This window comes from Gossypium hirsutum, chromosome A04, assembly GCF_007990345.1.
Source record: "Gossypium hirsutum isolate 1008001.06 chromosome A04, Gossypium_hirsutum_v2.1, whole genome shotgun sequence".
Lineage (NCBI taxonomy): Eukaryota > Viridiplantae > Streptophyta > Magnoliopsida > Malvales > Malvaceae > Gossypium > Gossypium hirsutum.
Window position 1 is genome coordinate 72,085,518 of NC_053427.1, and position 22,154 is coordinate 72,107,671.

Here is a 22,154-nt window from a genome sequence, read left to right on the forward strand (position 1 = left end):
CTAAACACGAGCGTGAGTCTTGGCCGTGTGAAACCTGCACCAAATTTTGAATTGAATTATTTAACCACACGGCCTAGCACACGGGCGTGTGGCATGGCCGTATGCACAAGTCAGAGAGTTACACGGGGTCGAACACGGCCTATAGCATAGGCGTGTCCCAGGACCACACGGGCGTGTGAGCCCTGTAACTTGGAAAAATTTTAAAATGTCGCGAAAAATTCTTAGAATTCTCGATTTAGTCCCAATTCAATTCTAATACTCGTATTGAGCCTCGACGGTCCAATTAAAGGATGTTTTGAATGATTTTTGTTAATGAATAGTAATTTACAAAAATTATTTGTAAAATGTTTTGAAAGTTCCAGTAATGCTCCGAAACCTTGTTCCGACGATTGATATGGGTTAGGGGTGTTACACACTAGGTCGATTGTCAATGCCAAAACCTCTTGCCTAGTCCAATGGGAAACTATTGGGGAAATTCTAATTAGAGTGAGTCATCTTGATTTTTTTTATTTTTTTAAGATCAAAAGTTTGTCCATGCTTATTGCACCAAATTATTGAGTATTTTTATGTGTGTGTCCTTTTCAAAAGGGTTAAATTCTCTATTTATACGATACGATTACTATTCATGAATGTGATGTTGTAGGTAAGTTCCCATGCATGCCAACACGTACCCTACTCTAGGATTAACACATATTTTCTATGTATTGGTTTGTCTGAATGGTAATGCGAACCCACATCGTACGAGGTCATTAAAGGACATGAACACCTCATGTGTGAACTCAAGGTGCAAACAATGTAGGCGACAGGCCAGAATTCGATCGGGTAACCGAGTAGTGGATCAGTAATGATGAGTACCATAACACTAATATTTAACTTTCACCATCTTAATGTGAAAAAGAAAATAAAGTTGGAATCTAACCATTTGCAATTTTTTTAAAATTCCTCAAATGGAGACTTTATTTGCAAAATCATTTTTATTCAATCATAAACTTACTTTGTTCATATAAGAACCAATGTAATGTGATTTCCCAGACCTGGATAGTTTGGAAAATAGCTTGAATGGAAGGAACATCTTGAATAGGTTCAATTGGTAGAAACCTTGACTCATAGCATTTGAATACTTTAAGGAACCGTAACTATATTAAAACTGCGGCCCACTTAAACATGACAGAATAATCGAACCTTGGTTAGCGAAGTCGCCACACTCCATGATGGGAAATAAAGTGATAAGACAATTGGGTGAATGCCACAAACTCGTAAAAGTTTGATAAGTTCAGTTTAGTTTAATGAAGAACTGAGAGAGGATAATCTCACCAAAAAAGTTTATATTCAAAATAATTGTCTAATCTTATATAAGTAACTTAGGCCAAAATATATGAATTTTCAAATCCTATAAAGGGTCTTTCAAATTCAGCATTTAACTAGCTATTAAAACAAACACTTAAGGTTATAACTCATGGTAGATAGCCCAAAAGTCATGTCTATTCACTTGATTCATGTGTAACTAAAAAGACATGTCTCTTCACTTGATGAAAGCTTAACTGTTCCTTAATTATGTTGTTTTGTAGTCCTTTCATCTCGCTTAGAACCGAATGTTTGAATGCTTGGGCTGGCAACTCTTTAATTGGCACCATAATGAGCTTTGAGTGCATAAAACTGACGAAATTTGAAAAGCCATTCTTGGTCCAATGAACAGCCACAATGCATCAACATTGAATGCTGGTTCTTGAATGACTTTTGTTCATTTATTCACCTTCTACACCCAACAAAACGTCCTCTTCATATACCATCAATTAAGTGACCGAATACACACTTTATCATGCCAAAATCGAACAGCCTTTGCGTGTGAACGCCTCTAGACCTTCTTAGTACCATAAATCGTCCTTAAGACACATCAAACATGCTTTTATATATTAAACATTTGCAATTTTTCATATTCTTATTCAGCTAAAACATTTAATTAAAACACACATGTCTATGATAGAATTCAGCATATTATAAATACACATTTATTTATAAATATGTAACTCAAACCCATGCTTAAACATAATTAGCATATAAGACACATAATTATAATGCATGACATAATTAAATGCAAATTGAAGTTAAACTTAATTAATGACACACTCCACACATATGACACAAACTCACATAAATATAATGCATGACTTAATTAAATATAATTTTTTTAAATTGAAATAAAACTTCACTAAATGCAAGACATAAATTAAAATGCAAACTAATTAAACTGAAAACTTAATTAAAAGTCCTTTAAATTGTCTTATAATTATTCAAAACCCATTGGAGGTGTCATCCAACCCTTGGATCAGCATTTGATTTGGACTTGGCCCAATCAGGACAAGATTAATTTGGACTTGCTTCCAACGTCCACTCAGAGGCCCATAGCCTGGTACATCACAACGTCAAAGCGAGGCTCGACTTTCCTTCACATATCTTACTCTTAATACAAAAGTTCCCCATATCCTCTAGCTTACAACTCTACTGTTGATAGATACATAAATATATGAATGCATGTGTGTATGTATTGTTAAAAGAGGCTTGAAATTTAGATGAATTGAAAAGCAAGCCTCCATGAGCGGCGAAGAAAAGAGCAAAGACGAAAGGTTCAACAGCCATGAGCTTGATGAGGATGTTGAATGATGGACTTGAAGTGTCTTTCAGTGGATCCCCTTCTGTGTCTCCTTTCACTTCTGCCTGGTGACATCTTGAACCTTCCGGTTCCAATGACTTTGCATGTTCGCTAACACCCGCTTTTTAGCACACAAACCATTAATGCAATAAAAACCCAATGCTTACATCATAGAACAATTTGTTGGCTTGCCTCAATGTATTTCTTGGCATTATTATCCCATGATCCTGTGTTTGAAGCTGAGATGGCAACCTATGGCAACACAAATTTTGATCATGGTGTTGTTTAGATGAACTTAGACTGGTAAAAGTAATGGATATGTTTTGTACCTGGACACTGGCGAGAGCTTCGACTCCAAAAAGGGTTCCTACTATAAGTGGAGTAAGCATAATAAGTGCACCGGGTGGGGATTATTTCGCAGAGTGAGGCATCGGTTGATACTTGAAGCAGTAGGTGTAGTCTGGTTTCGCCTTGCCTTCCATTAGTCCCGGAATTGTATTGAATTGCTGATGAACTTCTTTGACCATTTTGAGAGCTGCGCTTCCAATACTTTTCATTGTCATGCCGGAAAACCAGTATGGGAGCACGGCTCCGACTATGAGACCAATGAAAGCTTTAGGTGTCAATACATCTACGTCTTGATGCCTGTTCTGCCAACATAGGCACCGCCAATCCTATTACGGAACCTGAGAACATGGCATTGTTTTAGTGGAAGGGCCAATGTGATGAATTTGAACAAAAAGATCATGGTATTAACATATAAATCTTACCTTACCAATAGCTGCAGTGGTCTAAAGCATCATTTCTTTCGTGGATCTTGTTTTCTATAATTTATAAAAATCTTACACCCGCGGCTTTGATTATGCAAAGACAGCAATGAAGAGAACAAGGCAGAAATCATAGCACTATATACAAATGACATCAAAGTTAATGCACAACCCAATTCCACTGGGAGTCTAAAACAGAAGCATCAAGCAAGTACACTCACTCAGAACTTATACTAAAAAAATACAATAAATTTTCACTGAGATTTTTGTTCCTTTCATCATTTGCTTTTGGCTTTTAACAGAAGAGGCAAGAGGAAATTGGACATTGGAAGTTTGTTGGTAAGCAATGAAAGTGTCTATCCAAGAGGAAAGAAGTGGAACTGCCACCTCCACTCTATTGACTTTTAGCACCCGCAATACCTTGTAAAATTATCATCATTTTGAGATATTTCTTAATCAGTGTGTGTTCCAGAAGCACATAAGCTTAGTCACTGTCAAAAACTCTGTCCACTCCACTACCCCATTTTAATAATTCATCTCTGAATGCGTCCAAGAGGTTCTGATGGAAAATCCAACCAAAATCCCAAGAAATACAAGAGAATATGGCTGCAAATTAAGTCCAAACTTTAACCCTTACCTGTAACAATTACATCGAGAGAGAAGCATTGCTACTACTACTAACACAACCAAAAGGTGTTAGTTTCTATTTTCATATTAATTAATAACTATAATCAAAAGTAAGTTTGAATAACAATTGTGGCTACAAATCGAATGGTTTTACCAGAATGTTGGGACAAAAAAAAAATCGTAGCAATTAGTGAGAAAAAAATTGCGAAAGATAAAATGTGAGATGCAGATATTTGTTTCATAGATTACTCTGTATGATACAAAGTCAGTAAAAACAATGTAAGCACCAATCATAGCAACTACCCTTCTATAATGCTTCTGTAACTACTACTTCATGTCAACATGAGATCACTCCCAATAAGCTTAGGCCGGAGGCAGACAAGTACTTCGTGTTCTTCAGGTACCACTCGCAGTTTGGGCACCATAATCTCAAGGACAGATCCTGGTCCATCATGATACGCTTCTATGTTGGCGTCTTCAGGTATTCGAGTTGACAGTGGGATCTCTCTAACAAACTCCCCAGGAGAGCAATGCTCAGAAGCAGGATCTGTTAATTTGAAGGTCCTATCATGTCTCTTGATGAAAGGCATGCCAGATGTGCTAACACAAGATATCTTTATGATACCATGAGTGAGAGTATTCCTCCAAGAGACTTTGACCCTCTGAAGATCGACAAACGGCAAGGTGATAATGATCAGGTAACCTGCTTCATCTTCGTAGATAGTTTTCGCAGCGGTCACGGGCCCATGCACATTTTTCATTATCCCGCTGAAGTCTTTTAACCAGTGTGACTCACTGGGATGAATTTCCATATCCGGATTTCGGTCAGATGGAGGAATGGCAGGCAAATAGCAATCATCATTGTTTCTATGCCGAAAAAGTTCTTTCCTCCTTTTGTTGCTAACAAGTGTTAAGTCCATCCCATCTCCATTGCTATGGCTAGATGGTTGACTACACAAATTCAGCCCAGATCCATTAAGAAGTTTTTTTGAGTGAGAATTTGAAACACTCTTTATTGAAGGAGGAGGAACAGGCCTCTCTAGCTCAAAATCTGTGTTTGGAAGGTTCCTCCATGAACTAAAATCGCTCGCTTCAGGTGGAACTGTAAAGTTTAAATCCCTTCCAGTAAGCTCCATCCACCTTTTCCGGTCTTCCTCACTCAGAGCCATGAGATTTGGTGCTGGAACAACCTCAATCCCATGTAGACATTGGGGGTTTGACAATCCTCTGTATTGCTTCCGTTGCATCCTGTGTGAACGGACAAATCCTTTATCCACACTAAACGGAAATGGACGCTCTCCTTGGCGAGAATGGCCATTCATGTAGCTTCTGAGTTGCATCTTACCCAGAGCATTCTCGGGTCTCTCCTTGAAAACCCACATGTACATATTCTCCATATCGTGTTGAACCATAAAAATATCCAACTTCAGATCTGATTTGTCAAAACCAGAAACACCGTTGCTATCGCGAATAATCTTGCCCTTTGATTTGTCATTCAAAGCAGGCTTAAAGTAAAAGCTAAAGAATAACCAAGCACCCCATATGCTGTCTACCCGCTTGGCAAACTTTCGTTCCGCTTTGGGTGCAGCAAGGTAGCTCTCAATCTCAAATGCTTGTGAACTGAGCCCAACATCCAAAATATCACACTGGTCTGAATTCCATGGCTGTGGGGGAGGGCAACGCTCGGCGGAGAGAGGCAAATTGATATCAGGCGGCCGAGAAAGAACAGTTTGCCTATTCATTTCCAAATCCAATTCATCATGAGAAGAAGCACTTGAATCCATAGATAAGAGGGTGGAAGGGTGATGATTTTCCATTAACAAGGCTGTGAGCAAAGAATCTCCCATTTCAGCTTATCCGGTTGGAGAAGGTAAGTACTGCTGTTGGTGGTTTAATTTTTTCCATTTTTGCCCCCCCGAAAACGAAGATTTCAACAAAACAACAACGTTATGAACACCATCATCATCATATCAGTCACCACATGATCTCCCTTCCATCAAAACCCTAAAATTTATCCATCAGAACAAACAACAATCCGCACAAAAATTCACAGAAATTAACAAAACTATATCAATCCAATAACCCTAACTTACTAAAATACAACAAAAAGAACATTCATTTGAAACAAATATTTTAAAAAAAAAACAGAGAAAAAAAATCTCTTCAATCTCTACCTGAATATAGAGAGAGACAGAGATTTTCCTATCAAAAAGCTGCCAAAGAAAGACATTATCTAACACTATCTAGAATCTCCCCAAATCCTCCAAACACAGGTGGGAAAAACTGAATCAAAAACATCAAAAAAAGAAACAATTCTTATTTCCTTTTCCACGAAAAAAAACCAACTTTTTTAAAAAGAAAAGGAATTTTTTCTAGAAGAGAAATGAAGGGATCTTAAAAGTGTACCTTTTGGGATAAGCATCGAGGAATCGAGAAGAAGAGTGACCTCTACGAACGATTATCATGCTAATCTCCACCAAATCATCATCTTCCACAACCTTACAGACCATTTTTTCCCTTTTGTTCCGTACTTATTATTGTTCTTTATCTTCCCTCTATTATACGTTTACACTTTCTCGTTTTCTTCCTTTGTTTTGCCGTAAAGGAGAAAAGAAAAAAAAAAGAGAAATGAGAAGCAAAAAAAAAAAAACAAGTGAATGAGGAGAGAAACAGAATTGTAAGCAACATCGAAATATAGAGAGGTTTTCGTCAGTAAAAGCCTACACCAGATACCACCGATTCAACTCGCTGTTACTTAACGGTAACGCTACACTTTTTTCCAGTGTCATCTTTTTTAGAGGTCAATACTCCACGGTTCCCTGCAACCAGGTATTACTTATCTTTTTCATTTTCTCTTTTCTTCCCCCAACCCCCCCCCCCCTCTTTTTCCCCCTCTTTTTTTTCCTTTTTATTTGAATATTATTTTATATTAATGGAAATAAAATCCTCTCTTTTACCATATCATCATCTTTAAAAAATAATATTAATTAATTTTAATATTATACTTGCAAATAGATTAATTTAAACGAAAATTACCTAATTTTTAGATCATTTTAATCTTGAGTGACCAAAAATAAAATCTTTACAATTTTATCACTTGATTTTTAGGCCATTTTTATTTTTGTCACACAATTGTTAAATCTCTAAATGCAGCTAACTTATACACATCATATCAAGTTTATACTTTCATTTTTAGTCACCTGACTTCTAAGTTGCTTTCATTTTTGTCCCAAAAAATATCCTATTTCTTAATATTGAGTAGTTAAAAAAAATTAAGATTAATGTGAAAAATGGTAAAAATTAAAAGAATGCTTTAAAAATTATCAAATTGTACTTGTTTATCCCTTGCCGAAAATTCTAATTTTTTTTTCAATATTGAAATTTTAAATTTTAAAACATTAAAATTAATTAAATAAGTTATTGAAAATATTTTATACCTTAATAGTGTCAACCGATTAGTTATTATAATATTGAAAATAATTAAATGAATTAATTTAGTCTCCTTTTAAATCTTAAAATTTTATTCTATGTTTTCAAAAAACCAACTCAAATAAAACATCTTTACTAATTGTACATAAAACCCAAAATTCTTTTGATTATATGATATCAAGTCTTTCATACTAAGCTAAAAGCAAAAAAAAATCCTTACAATTAATTAAATCAATTAATTTTATCTTCCATGGCAAACAAACGCAGAATTTTTTCATCATTCTTTTACCCAAACGAAGAACAAACAATTAATTTAATTAATTGTAATGATTTTTCTTTTCTTTTAGCTTAACTTAGTATGAAAGATTTGATATTATACAATCAAAATAAATTTAAATTTCACACACAATTATCAAATATGAGTTATCGAGTTAATTTAATTAAAAATAATATGAAAAGATAAAATAAAATTTAAAAAGAGATTAATTTAATTAATTTAAATATTACAGAACAAATTGGTTAACATTATGTTTTGAAATATAAAATTTTAAGGTATAAAAAAAATTTCAATAATTTATTTAATTGATTTTTATGTTTTAAAATTAAAATTTTCGGCAATGTGATAAACAATTATAATTTGACAAATTTTTAATATATTACTTTTTTTTATTTTTTTTACCTAATCAATGCTTTTAAAAGGATTTTTTTTTGTGACTAAAATGAAAAAGACCTAAAAGTTGAGTGACCAAAATTAAAATGTGAACATGATATGACGTGTATAAGTTAACTGCCGCAAGAGATTTAATGGCGGCTAAGTAACTAAAATAAAAGTACTATGAAAATTGAATGACGAAATTACAATGATTTCATTTTAAATGACCAAAATAAACGTACCTTAAAATTAGTAAACTAATTTACCTTTAATTTAATTGGTTTTAATAATAAGTAACATCACATTGTATAGAGATTTATAAGTAATTGATGAATATCTTTTGAGATCTTTTATTTTGTTGTTTTCTTCACTTATTTTGATAAATTTCGTGGATTTGGTCGATAAATGGTTAAAGGCTAATGAAGAAAGTGTTTCCACTGTTCCACTCTTTTTTAATGGTGGGTGTGCCTATCAATCCTATCTCACACATATGTAAAGGCAACTCACCAAAGATTATAAATAGAGGCAAAGTAAGGAATTGTGGAATGGAATCAACATGAAATTTATTTTATAATTGAATATTTAACATGCAAGAGAATATTTTCATTTATAAATAATAAAAATTAGGGAAATAAAGTAATAATGAAATATTTTTGGTAAAAATATTATGAAAGTATTTGTACTAAGAGTTAGATTATGGTTTTATCTTTTCACTCAAAAAAATGAATAAATTAATCCATATATGTTAGATCATAACAGACAGTGACATGTGACGTGTCATGCGTACCTCATGCATATATATATAGACTAGTTTTTAATAGTAAAAATTGATTAAATTTATTAACAAAATAATCAGTTTACTTTTTGATCTAACATATATAAATAAATTTATCTATTTTTAAGTAAAAAGATAAATTACAATCTGACTTCTAATATTTATTTTCTAACTAAAAGAATCAATATTATATATATATATGGTTTAGGTTTAAAACAGATTTAAAAAGTGGTAGATGACATGATATGTCATTAAAACTAGACAAATATTTTATGTTTCCACTTATCTAAGAAAAAAGGAAAATTGAGTTTTGCTTATATGCAAAAAAAATACAGTTTTAAATATCACATTCCTTATATAATAAAATGTCCCAAAGTTTGCCTCAGATATCACCTAGTTAAGGGTTTTTGCTTTGTTCATTCCTGTTGTTTTGAAAACAATTATCCGTACGAGGAAAATGGAAAGTGGGGCCAATGCTACTTAATATAACAAATTTATTATATATAGGGAGAGCTATGGATGCCCGCCTATAATCTCCGCAAGGTATTTGATAATTTGACTTTGTTCATCGTCGGTATACGGGGAAGGCAAAGTCTAAGGCCGGCTAGATCTATAACATTAACCACGACAACAACAGCACAATTTGTGCTGTTATCACACATGCAAACTTGTTATAAACTATAAACTATACCTTTTAATAAATAGTAATTTTTTAAAGTAAATTTATTAATTCATTCAATGAATGAAATCATATAATTCAAAAAAAATAGTAAATATTCGTTGTAAATGATGAAAGATAAGTTTCATCATAACAATAAAGATTTTAGCCTTAGCATGTCATTTTAGCCTTAGCATGTTAATTTTAGAGTTGTGTGATCCAAATCTAAAAGATTACTTACATGTCAAGTTAAACAAAATATATTTTCTTTCTAGAAGATTTAGTATTTATTAATATAATATATTTAACATTTATTAGCATAATATATTTGACATTGATTAGAATTAGGTTTTTTCAACCTATAAATAGATGTAATTGAAACTCCTCTTGTATCATTCGAATTCAACATTAGTGAATTTTCTTCTCTTTTGCCTGTGAATTTTTCCCAAAAGGGTTTTCACATAAAATCTGTGTGTTCTATTTTTTCTTTCTTTTTCTTTACGATATTTCTACATCGTCATTATCGACATTCAGTTTTTAACAAAGCATCAATAGAACATTATGACAAGTTAACAATTGGTTTTGTCATAACTCAAGCACGATGTATTTAGAGTGATTGCAAGCACTTAATACGATAAGGAAATCAACCCGGATGATCCAAAGCGACGAGCAAAATTGACAAAAGATCGAGCATTCACCAAACTAGAGAGGACAACAACAAAATCATCCCTAAAATCACTTGTAAAACTAAGATTACATGCATAAGCAAGACTAAAAAATATGCTACAAGAGTAGACAAAAACTTATAAAACTAAAGACTTATTAAACAATGGAAAAACAAACAAAAAAACATATAAAACTTAAGACAATGCCGGTCCAAATCGACACGTGAAATCATTTATTATTCTAAAATACTATCAAAACAAAATTAGATTAAGAAGTTGACGAAGAGCCACCTATCTTCCAAGAAAAACTACTGGTAGCCGGTAGAGTTTTAGCGAATGACAAGCATCGTCATATGTCCATTACAACTTGTAAAGACAACAAAGATACCCACAAAATAGATCTGGAAACTGAAAAGAGAGAAAACATGTGTAGTGAATGAGAAAAAAGAAATAAAGGGTTGATGGGAGAGGAAAAAGGCGGGCGATAGCCAACTCGAAGGTTAGTACGATCGCTGAGCAAAACAAAATATCAAAAATAAATAGCTTAGAGAAAAAAATAGGGTTTTTAGTTGTTTAATAAATAGTAATTTATTAAATAATTATAACACACATCATTGTTTATGCGAAACTCTTTTTTTTGGTAACTATTACAAATATGACTTAAAAATAATTATAATTAATAATTGGAATAATTATTATAATGCACAAATTAATGAAATATAATCAAAATATATTTAGATCTAAATTAAAATAAATTTGAATAAAATTTATTTATATAAAGATTTAAATTAAAATAACTTTAGAGAGAATCGACACATAATTTACAAATAGTGAAACTTGAAGATAGGATCTCAAAGTTCAACCTTAGGACTACATTGGCTTGGAAAATGTATTATATACTCGTACGGGCATGTATATGCTTGTACATAAAGTATAAAGTTTTTATTTTTTATTTTATCCATTATAACATTCTTTTTAAGTGTTATATTGGATATGAGATTAACCCGTTGAATCGGGAGTGTTAAACATAAAAATTCTTTTAATAAACATGTTTTTCAATATTCAAAATTATGTTCACAAACTTATGGAGGCGAGGTCACTACCACCTCAACAAACACCTTGTTGGTATTTATACCCTAATTAAGCATTTAATTGAGTTGATATTATAACATAACTATTACTTGGTATCTACACTATATTAATTAATATTGGTATCTATATTATATTTAAATACTTTTTTTCTTTTTTACAAATTTAGAATAAAATAATTTTCAAAACCTCAACTTTATTATTTCAAAAAGAAATTATTTATTTTTTTATAAAAGAATTTTTCACGCACCTTCTGCTGTCTCATAATTTATTATATATTTATTTTTCTTCAATATGAATGATGGATATGGTTTAACCTTTGAAAACGATTGAAATAAATGGGAACTTCGATTTCTATTTGAAAATGAGTCCAAAATGTAAATGGATACCATATGGCATATGCAACTTAATTGATGTTGTAAGAGTTCTTATCATCACCATTATAGGAAAACTTTGTCCTTAATCAACATAATTACATTTCTACTAATTAAGAAAACTCAATAAAAGGAATATGTATAATAATAATAATAATAATAATAATAATAATAATAATAATATATTTAGATGCGGTGTCATGAGTCAAGTGATATTGACTCAAATAAGAAAAATATAATAATATAAAAAGAAATATTATATTATAAAAATTAAATTAGTAGTCCAACTAATTTCATCATTAGGTTTTGTTTTAATCGATTGAATCATAATAAAATAAAATTAAAAAAATCTAAAAATATAACAAAAGTAAACAATTAATAAATATAAACATCAACAAAATTTAACGTTTAATTTTAAACAAGTTTCTTAACTTTTTTTTTCTTCTTTTCATTTTCCTTTCCTGATCATTCTTAATTTGTTAGTGTGTGGAAAGTCCATGCCAAGACTTTTTTTCCTTTTTTTTTTTGAATGGAAAAGAGCCAAAAGCTTACAATTGAGATAAGTCAACTTTAAAACTCGAACATCAAGACATTGGTAAAGTCAGAAAGTGACACAATTTGCCTCCCGTGGCACATGCTTCACCAACACCTTCCTAATCACACCCCATAGTGTTGAGATATGATGTACCAACTCAAAGGGACTAGCATCAGCCATGTGGTCATTCAATAACAGCATAGCCTACTCCAAATCCAACTCAACGACCAATCGATCATAGCCTACCACATGGGCAAGCAACAACCCATCCACAGCCCCCTAAAGCTTAGCTTGAAGAACATCAACTTTAACTAAATCTCAACATAAATCGAGATGCCACCGGCCACATGATTGCAAAATATACCTCCAACTGACCGATCCCCCAACATCGCTACAACGCCATCTATATTAAGCTTCAACCATCTAACAGGTGGCACCTCTCACCAAATAGCCCTTGGACGACAGTGAGCAATAACGCCTAGAGAAGAATAAATCGTAAAATATGCCTTACCCAAGCCTAGCTACGACACAACAGCGAGCCCCAACTAGAGTCCTCATTGTCAAACACCCTAATGTTATTATCCTTCCAAGCAGACCAGCACACGACCCCAAAAAGTACATCCCAAGTTGAACGACCATCACAACAAGAAAACGTCAGCCTAAGGTTACAACATATGCTTGAGGGTGTCGCGACACCGACGAGACGTGGCCACTTAAAGAAGCAAGGGTGGTTTCGTCCATACAACACAACTTAATGATGTTTAGTCAGCCAAATTAGGTCAAAAGGAGGCTGCTAACCTAAGCCCTGGAAATACCATTACTCAAAACTATTTAAGGACTTTGGCTTCCCTTTTATTTTCACTTTTTATTCTTAGTTTTTAGGTTTTTACTTTTAAGTTTTAGTTTTAGTTTTTGTTCTTGTTTTGTTCTTCGGTGGATTCAAATTGTGAATCACTCAGACACTGTCAAGGATTGCACTTCAATACAATATTTAGGATTTTTCTGCTCTCTATTTGATTTTGCAATATTTATATGTTTCAATTCAAACATAAGTTGTTTGTTAGATCCATGAGTAACTAAACCCTTAGGAAGATTAACAAGTGAATGTGGGTTTAGTTGATGACTTTTTAGGGTTTTTTAGCAGATTATTTGGTTTGGAAAGGAAGAACTTAAACCCTAGGCTTAACAACCCTAGGAAGTCATTTAGGTATATATGAACTCGAAATCGGTATAGTCTACAGTGAAAACCTTAACCCAACCCAGTCTAACCTGTGACATCGAGAGATAAGTAGTGCTTTCCGACTCTTTAGGTTAGTGGAAAGCCGAGATGCCCTACTAGGTTAATGACTAGCTGATTAGATAGAACCCAAAATAGGCGTTAACTATGAACACTGAAACGAGTTAGTCTTTTGCCTTTAGAATATGAGAATGCATAATCTTTTTTCCTCTTATTTTACTTTATTTTCATTAGTCTTATTTTCACCTCTGTTATGAATCATCGTAATATAATTTGGTTAAAGTACTAGTTAGACCTATTAGCATAGAAATTAGTATTAATTTAATCAAGTTTCCTTTGGGTATAATCCTCGGAGTACTTCCTGTACTTCGTTGTACAAAACTATATTACAACCTGACCCATATACTTGCGGACACCACCTTAATTCCTATCCTTAGTTGTAGTATTCTCACTTACATCGTTAGTATGCCAGGAGGCGATCAGCTTTATTGATGTGAACTTCATGATTAAGGTGTTGGCTAATGACTTTTGAGAAGTTTTGAATTGTTTTCTCAACAGCTGTTAATAATTCTTGATATTCTCATAATGCTCAATTGAGCCACGAACATTAGCAAGAACTTTACTCTTTATGAACATGATACTTAAGCGATTAAATCGCTCCCATTTTTCATACAAAGCAAGATCAACTTGAGTATTGGTTTCAATAATATGTGGCTCAAATTTCCTTATGGCATAATCAATATACAAACACTCCAATTGGAGAAGAATACTCTCCTTCTAGAACTTAAAGTTCTCACTAGTTAATTTAGGGATATCTACTCTATTATCAGACATATTCACAAGTTGTAAAACTGCAAAATAAATGAACATACATGTTTAACACAAATTTAAGACAAATATAAATCATAATTTACCAGTGCAAATTATGTAAATATTGAATCTAGTGACATAAAAATTGTTTGTGAGCTAAATTTTTAATTCAATTATATCCATTTTATGACAGAATAATTTATTATCTTTTTTTTCTATAAAAATTATTAAATTCATATTCATAACTCCTGTAGATAATTATGAAAATTCATCTAATAATTTTATCTTAATAGATTATGTAATAGGATTTAATATCTATGCTTTCTGAATGTGATTTTTAACTTTAATAATTTTATTTAACTAATGATGTTGTAGCTAGTCTTTAACTAAATAAAATTTTGAAAATCACTTGGTTAGATATTAATCCTTGAACTTTATTCAAGATCATTGCTAAGTCATTATGCAACATCTAATGTCTATAAACCTTATGAAATCTTTACTACAATAAATAATTTCATTTAATTAAAGTTATTGTGGCTAATTCTCTAATTAAAAAAATTATTTAGATCCCTAGACATATATTCTAAAATTTTATTGCAAAATACCTAATGCAATAAGTCTAAAAAATGTAATGCACATAAAAAATGTATGTAACTAATAACCAAATAATTCACATACAACCATTTCCTCTAGGCATAAATATTCAAACAAAAAATTTCTAAATCATTTATAAAAAAATCTTAGAAATTTTATTTTGATAAAATCCAACGATTTTGCAGAAAAGTTTGTAATAAAGACTCTCAAAAAATGTTTAAAAATAATAATTTAAAGAAACATGAAATCAACATTTTGAGAAATTTACAAACTTTTAAAACCGGACAAGATAGAGATACACTTGGCTCGGATACCAAATGTTAGCATAAATAATAATTTATAGTATAGTGCAGCAAAAAAGATCGAACATAAATACTTCTAGTTATCGCTTGAACCAAATGCCAAAATCAAATGTTGCGACACCACTGACAAGTACATCAAACCACCGATGAGGTCGTCAAATTTAGCCTACGAAAAATTGAAAATTGTCAAAGTCTTCTAAGCACTTGAAAACCTCACTAGATGGAGTATTTTTTAATTTTTAATTTTTCGGTGCTTAATGACCTTATGCTAGTTGGTATTTATAGTGATAGTTCCCATAAAAAACCACCAACTACACATCCCACTATCTCACATACAAAGATGTGGAAGTTGAGGACAGTAAAAATGAGAATGGGCAACAAAACGTAGGGTTATTCCCACGATCCATTAACGATTCCAACATTTAGGGATATTTAAATATTTTAAATTGTAATAAATAAATTTCTTAAAACTGATGATTTAGTTAAAACACTATTACTTTACCTTTTTAAGAATATAATTATAAATAAAGAAATGATATTGGTAAGATGCAAAAGTAAATTTTGTATGTGAGATAATATTAAAAACCTAAAAGAAACAAAAGGGGAGGGGAAAAAAATAACCATTGTTACTATTCAAAACACAACGACTGAAACAAATTATAGAGAGATGTTGAAGGACATTGGTAGCAATTGGGGATCCTACTCCTCTCACTAACCCTAAAGTGTTTTGTTTAGTGTTTTTTGAACACATGAATAGCAACGTCACAGCCCATATCTAATGAGTTTGGTGGAAATCACAGCACATGTAAATTAAACTCTTTATATATATATATACATATATGTTTTAATTATGTCCATAGCAAACAAGTTATTTGAGCAATTTGATATCTGCCATGTTATCATTGGATAGCAAGGGATTAGAATTTTGGGATGTGGAGCGGTAGGCTTCTTTTTGGATTTTGACCATAATACGTCTTCTATGTGTTCTTTTCATCTCGGGTTTCTTTTTAGCATATTGCATATTATATATTATTAATTTGGATAACCTTTTATTTCTTTTGAGGGCAAATATTTATACATCGTCTTTTAAAGCGTCACATATCTTTTAATTAATAAAAAGGACAAAAAAGCTTCTTAACTTTACTTTTGATGTTAAAAAAGGGTTAAAAAAAGTCTATTAACAATAATGCATTATATAATATTCTTTCTTTAAATATTTATACTCCTTACGTTAGCTTACACAGACGGTAACATTAGAGGTAACTTCGAATACATCCACCGATGGTCTTCTGGCTTATTTTTACTTTGTGATCCCATTCACATTTCTAATATCACTTGATACGAATTATTCATGTAGACCTTTAAAAGATTAAAAAATGTTAAAGCAGATTCATATAATATTACACTTGACGAAAATTGACATGTAGCAAACATGCCATCTGGCTGATCACACAAACAGATTACCTTTGTAATGTTGGTGACATGGCACTACCAAATAAGGAGACCTCTCTTATATATACCTCAACAAGCGAAGAATAAGGGATATTCTTCCCCTTTGAGCTCTCCACCAAAGAACCCATTTCCATACAACTTTCAACTATATATATTCTCCTAAGTCTTTTTTTTTTCTCCTTTCAACTTATTCTTTCGGTTCTCTACTTGTCATAGGTGAATTGACCTCTTAATAACCATTATCTTTTCTTCCTATCTCCTCCTCATTGAAATAATTTATTTATGAAATTAAAATAACTAGTATATCTAATAATAATAATAATAATAATTTATTTAATTTCTTTTTATTATTTAATGTTGAGCAAGTTAATTCACATTCCACAGCTCGTGACAACAAGCCAAACAACTGTTTTGGTTGGCATTTAAGTAATAAAAAGTTATTTAGTTAGGTATGTAAGAAAGCATCAGCACCGAGTCATCTTTCAGTTAACTGCACCATTTACATTAATTCTGCTGAAAGTAGAAATCCATCAAATGAATTTATAGAAAGAAAACTTGATGATTTTTCTGACGTGTTAGAATGAGAAATAATGATATGGAGCATAGGCTATAAATTCTATAGTCCACGATTTCATTTGCAATGATGATGGAAATGTTAGAAGGTTTAATTTTTTCTTCTTATCAACGTCACTGACTATCATCAATTACAATTCTTCTTTGGATTCACATCAAGCAACTGCTTACTTTTCTAAATATATGATAACTGAATTATTATTATTATTTGATAATGGAGTTGAGTTATCTTAGTAGAACCTAATTTCAATTTTCAAAGAAAACAGGTGGGTTTCTTCAATAATATCATTGTTAATTTGCTTGGAAGTGACCCAAAGAGAGAAAGGCAGGTTAATCAATGAAAAGAAGATATGTAATTCCATTCATTCTCTTATGACTTGGATTCTTGCCTAATATAAATTTGGGCCTGAATAATGTGGGCAACGGTTCAAGAACAAAAGTAGGTCGAGTTGCATTCATTTGGGCCTCCTTTCTTGACTTTTGCAGTCAAGATTTTAATTACCTTTATGCTTAAAAACTATATCCATAAACCAATAACATGCGTTGCTTTCATGATTTTATATGAAATTTGTCCCCACATTTCCCTTTCAATTATTGCTTTTCCAAAATACCCGAAAACTACATCTCCATTCCCCCACCACCGCCCCTAGCACCATTTCTTCCTTTACCTGTTCAATAAAAAATAATTCAAGTTTTACCATTGTTTTCTCCTTTATCATGGAGAACTCACCAACCGTTATCATGTCACAACCACCGCCGCCGCCGCCGTTCTTTGTGTCTTCGCCACCGGATTTCCAGCCTGACAACACGACTAACAGCACTATTATAAGCTCACCTCCCCCATTACCTTTCTCTTCATCACCCCAAATATACCCTCTTACAGATCAAAACGCATCCACTGTTACTATAGTGACAATCAATCAACCCCCACCTTTCCCTGATTCACCGAGAAGCATTGATTTATCCCCTCTTGAATTCATTCTCGCTCTTATGGCTGTCATAACTATCCCCGCTTTAATCTACTCTTTCTTTTTCGCCGTCAAGTGCCCTCCTTGGTCTTCCGGAGAGCGTCATCACGACAGCCCCGAAGACCTTCCCGGTGACAACCATGGGAGTAGTACTGTTGTTGAAATAACCGAGAGGAGGAGGGAGCCTGTTTCAGGTGTCAAGTACCGAAAAGAGACTCATTCTAAAGAAATCGGGAATGAGTGTCCCGTTTGTTTATCAGTGTTTGCAGATGGGGAAGAAGTAAAGCAATTGAGTGGATGCAAGCACTCGTTTCATACTACTTGCATTGATTTGTGGCTTAACAATCATAACAATTGCCCAATTTGCCGGGCTTCTGTTGCTGTAAAGAGGCCAAACAACAACCGTACGCCGCCGCCTGGTTCAGGCTCAACTAGATATAGTGATCACCATCAAGGCTTGCCAGATGCAGCCAGTTTGGTTTAATTTTTTTTAAACCCTTTATTGCTCAAATTTCAATAACTGGTAGTACTATAGAATCATGAGTCCAAAGTTGGAAATTGAGATATATTCACTTAGATTTGTCTGTGATTCTGCTATGAGAAGAACCCTTTTTGTGTGCATATTCCTTATTTTTCCAAATAGGGGTGGCCTTGTGTTGATAAATTGCAGCAAAACGCTTGTTTTCACCCACTTCATCAGTCTTGTAATTCTTTACTTGATTTACGAAAAGCATACCTCACACGCGTGATCCACGTTTTATACTTTTACTTCTCTCTTTGACACAAGTTGTATTCACCGACTGACCGTTAATGCTCAAGCTCAGTTTACATGATTGTTCCGGTAATAATTTAAAGAATACTTTAAATTAAATTAAATTAAATGTATATTATTTTTAATTTTAGATATTTTAAAGTAAGTATAAATAATTTATTAATTTTATTTGTTTTATAAAAAAAATTAGTGCATCTAAATTAAATTAAATTAAGTTAAATCACAACACAATACAAAACATAAAGGTTTCCTACGCTTCCGCTTTATCGAGGCACAGAACGTAGGATCAAATTCAGAACCCATCCACATGCTACTGCCCATCCATGCTAAGGTATTTGGGGCATTTATTACCCCTCCGTTTCAACATCACAAATTTAATTAAAGGAGAGTGTAATTATTAGGTAGTAATTTTTTTTTAATTATGAAGAATTGTAATTTTCTTTTATATGTTTGATTGACAGAGTGTAATTATATGATAGTTCTTTGTGCCATGCTTGGTAATATAAATAATAATTACATAGTTACATAATTTATATTTTTAACAGTAATAATTATTATAAAAAATTATTAATATGATAAAAATAATTTCTATTCAAGTAACACAAATTCAAATCAAATAATCATATATATTATGTTAGTCTAAAAAAATAGTTGATATTATGATTACTAATAGAAACAACAAGAAAAATAAACATCATATGCAATTTTATCTAATTGTTCTAGTCATATTTGTTGAGTTGTTTCCTCTTTAATATTTAACCTGTGCTCTTTATTATCATATGTTGGTCATTGACTGGGTTCATCATCATTTAAATTCGAACCCACATCATTAAAATTATCAAGATCTCATTCTTATTTGCATAATTAGCATCAACATTATAATACTTGAGTTCACAGTTCAAATCATATATAACTTTGATTATAAAAACTTATATAAACTTAATTTGGATATATGTTAAATCCTTTTTTTTATAATATGTAAATTAAATAAAAGTTAATCGAAAATTTATAATATATAATCTTTATAAAAATGTTTCTTAAATTGTCTAAAACTTTCATAGCACTTCTTAAAAATAATATAATTTTTTTCCGTAATTTTAGATTTTTTTTATAAATAAATATATTATAACACTCTCATAACATGTAAATTACTTTTTATAATAATTTTTTTGCCATAACTTTAGAAGTTTTTTAAGATTTAAATAATATATTTTTTGTTATAACTTTATAAAATACACAAATTATTTTTATAATATAAGATATTTTTTCCATAACCATCTCAAATACTCGTATGTGTTCATGCTTATAATATAATTTTTATAACTTGTATTAAAATAATTTTTTAAAAATTAGATTTGGGTGTTGTAATACCCCTTGCACCACCCGAGCGTTGCGTCCGAGCTACAAGATCTCACATTCGTTATCGAAGTAACTACAATCAATTGCAACATAATTTCTATTGATTCAACATATTATCTCTACTGACATGATCAATACATCGTTATCTTATAATATATTATCTTATCTGGGGTTTATATGAACTTACGAAAACTCTTTTCATAACCCGAGACCACTGGAGGACTAAACTGCAAAGTTTCAAAATGTTTCAGGCTGGAGTCGCAACTACAAGGGTGCAATGTCACGACTTCCAAAACAGTAGGTTGGTGACACAACTTGAAGACTAAAATGTAAAGTTTCCAAACTATATCGAGTTAGCGTCACAGCCTCAAATAGGAGATATCGCCATCAAAGGGGTGGTGTCGCGACTCTATAGGAAGAATACAATAATTTCAATCCCCTTTTTGGTTTCAACCAATCATTTACACAATATATAAAATTTTAGGACCTATAATGACAACATTCCAAGGTAAGAGTTATCTCAATTTCATCTAATCACAATATCATGCTAAGTTATGCTGCAATTTCAACTTAGGAAATCTTTAAAAACCAAATGGTCAAATGGAACACAACTCATGGGCCAAAAACTAGGCACAACTAGGCCATATGTCAAGCTTAATATCCACATAACCATAGGTACAAATTCTACATTTGTATTCATAATTAGGAATGACCATTTACATATCAAAGACCCTATATACTTGCCACAATATAAGATACCAGAACAATCTTATTTTGTAACCCTTTTATACCTAACCCAATTTGATGGATTCGAATATAAGATGTCATAATACTTACATATTTAACAACCTTTTTACAATATACGAAAGTCATACTAAATGTAACTCTTATTTATTTAAAATCCTTTCTAGGACAATAAGTTTGAATAAAACATTTATCGTTTGTCACAGACCTTCAAAAGTAATATAAAATCTTACAATATAAATATTTGATTTAATAGAAATATTCGTAGCTTGTATTACTATTTGTCATTTGAATAACATATTTATAATAATGTCCCTGAGTATGCATAATATTGCCTTCGGTCTACCACCATGACGCATCCCTAGCTTGGTCCCTCCTGACGCACTGGTTCGATTTTCAAACCTGCATATCAAAAGACACATATAAGTTCAAAGGAACTTATTGGGCTTTACTAATTATTACCTTTAAACGGTGTTGTAGAATTCTTCGAATCAAAGGCTTGTATTCCTTTTTAGACCTTGGCGAATACTTTTCTAATTCTTGGTTAGTGGATAAGCATACGCCAATCTTTATACCTAATCGTCTTATACACATTTCACCCGACTACCAGATCATATACCTCACACCATATTTTGAATCCCATTTCACAATGTCTTTGCAAATATTAGTTGGTTACACTTTCCAGAATGATACTCAGCGGATGCTACTATTAACATATTCTTTCACATAATCAACAATTATCAGAACACCAGTTAATCATACTATCAAATCAGTCCCGACAATTAAACTTTCTTTGAAGAATGTAATGTTTAATTCAAGTGATACAATCCCAGATGACTTCAATATCGAACCTAAGAAATTCCAAGTTTGGCGGACACTTACACCACCAATATTTCAATTACCCTAAGTTCCCTGTCATGGGGGTCACCATGACGAAATCATTAAACAAGTTCACTACCAAGAATTATTTCAGATAATGTGTAACACCCTTAACCCATATCTGTCACTAGAACAGGGTTATGGAGCATTACTGAAGCATTCAGAATATTTACAAATGATTCATGTTAATTACTATTCATTTACCGAAATTATTCATAATGTCCCTTAAATGGACCATTGAGG

General features: G+C 32.0%; 2 protein-coding genes across 3 annotated transcripts; one reads left to right on the plus strand and one right to left on the minus strand.

The window, feature by feature from the left end:
• Nucleotides 1–4,263: 4,263 nt before the first annotated feature.
• LOC107887378 (uncharacterized) lies at nucleotides 4,264–6,937 on the minus strand. 2 transcript variants are annotated; one of them, XM_016811588.2, is made up of 3 exons: nucleotides 6,451–6,937; nucleotides 6,219–6,327; nucleotides 4,264–6,048 (listed from the first exon to the last, which is right to left on the minus strand). In XM_016811588.2, exon 3 carries the CDS (start codon nucleotides 5,889–5,891, stop codon nucleotides 4,377–4,379), a length of 1,515 nt encoding a protein of 504 aa, XP_016667077.1. In that variant the 5' UTR covers nucleotides 5,892–6,048; nucleotides 6,219–6,327; nucleotides 6,451–6,937; the 3' UTR covers nucleotides 4,264–4,376. The 2 variants fall into 2 exon arrangements, with proteins under 2 accessions (XP_016667077.1, XP_016667076.1); XM_016811587.2 differs by lacking the exon at nucleotides 6,219–6,327 and having other exon boundaries at nucleotides 6,451–6,925.
• A 10,969-nt stretch (nucleotides 6,938–17,906) lies between these two features.
• LOC107948879 (RING-H2 finger protein ATL33) lies at nucleotides 17,907–18,641 on the plus strand. Its single transcript, XM_016883533.2, has one exon. The coding sequence runs from the start codon at nucleotides 17,907–17,909 to the stop codon at nucleotides 18,639–18,641; it is 735 nt and encodes a 244-aa protein (XP_016739022.1).
• The last annotated feature ends 3,513 nt before the right edge of the window (nucleotides 18,642–22,154 follow it).

Coding starts and splice junctions, on each gene's coding strand:
- LOC107948879 (XM_016883533.2), top strand. CDS start 17,907: ATGGAGAACTCACCAACCGTTATCATGTCACAACCACCGCCGCCGCCG.
- LOC107887378 (XM_016811588.2), bottom strand. CDS start 5,891: ATGGGAGATTCTTTGCTCACAGCCTTGTTAATGGAAAATCATCACCCT.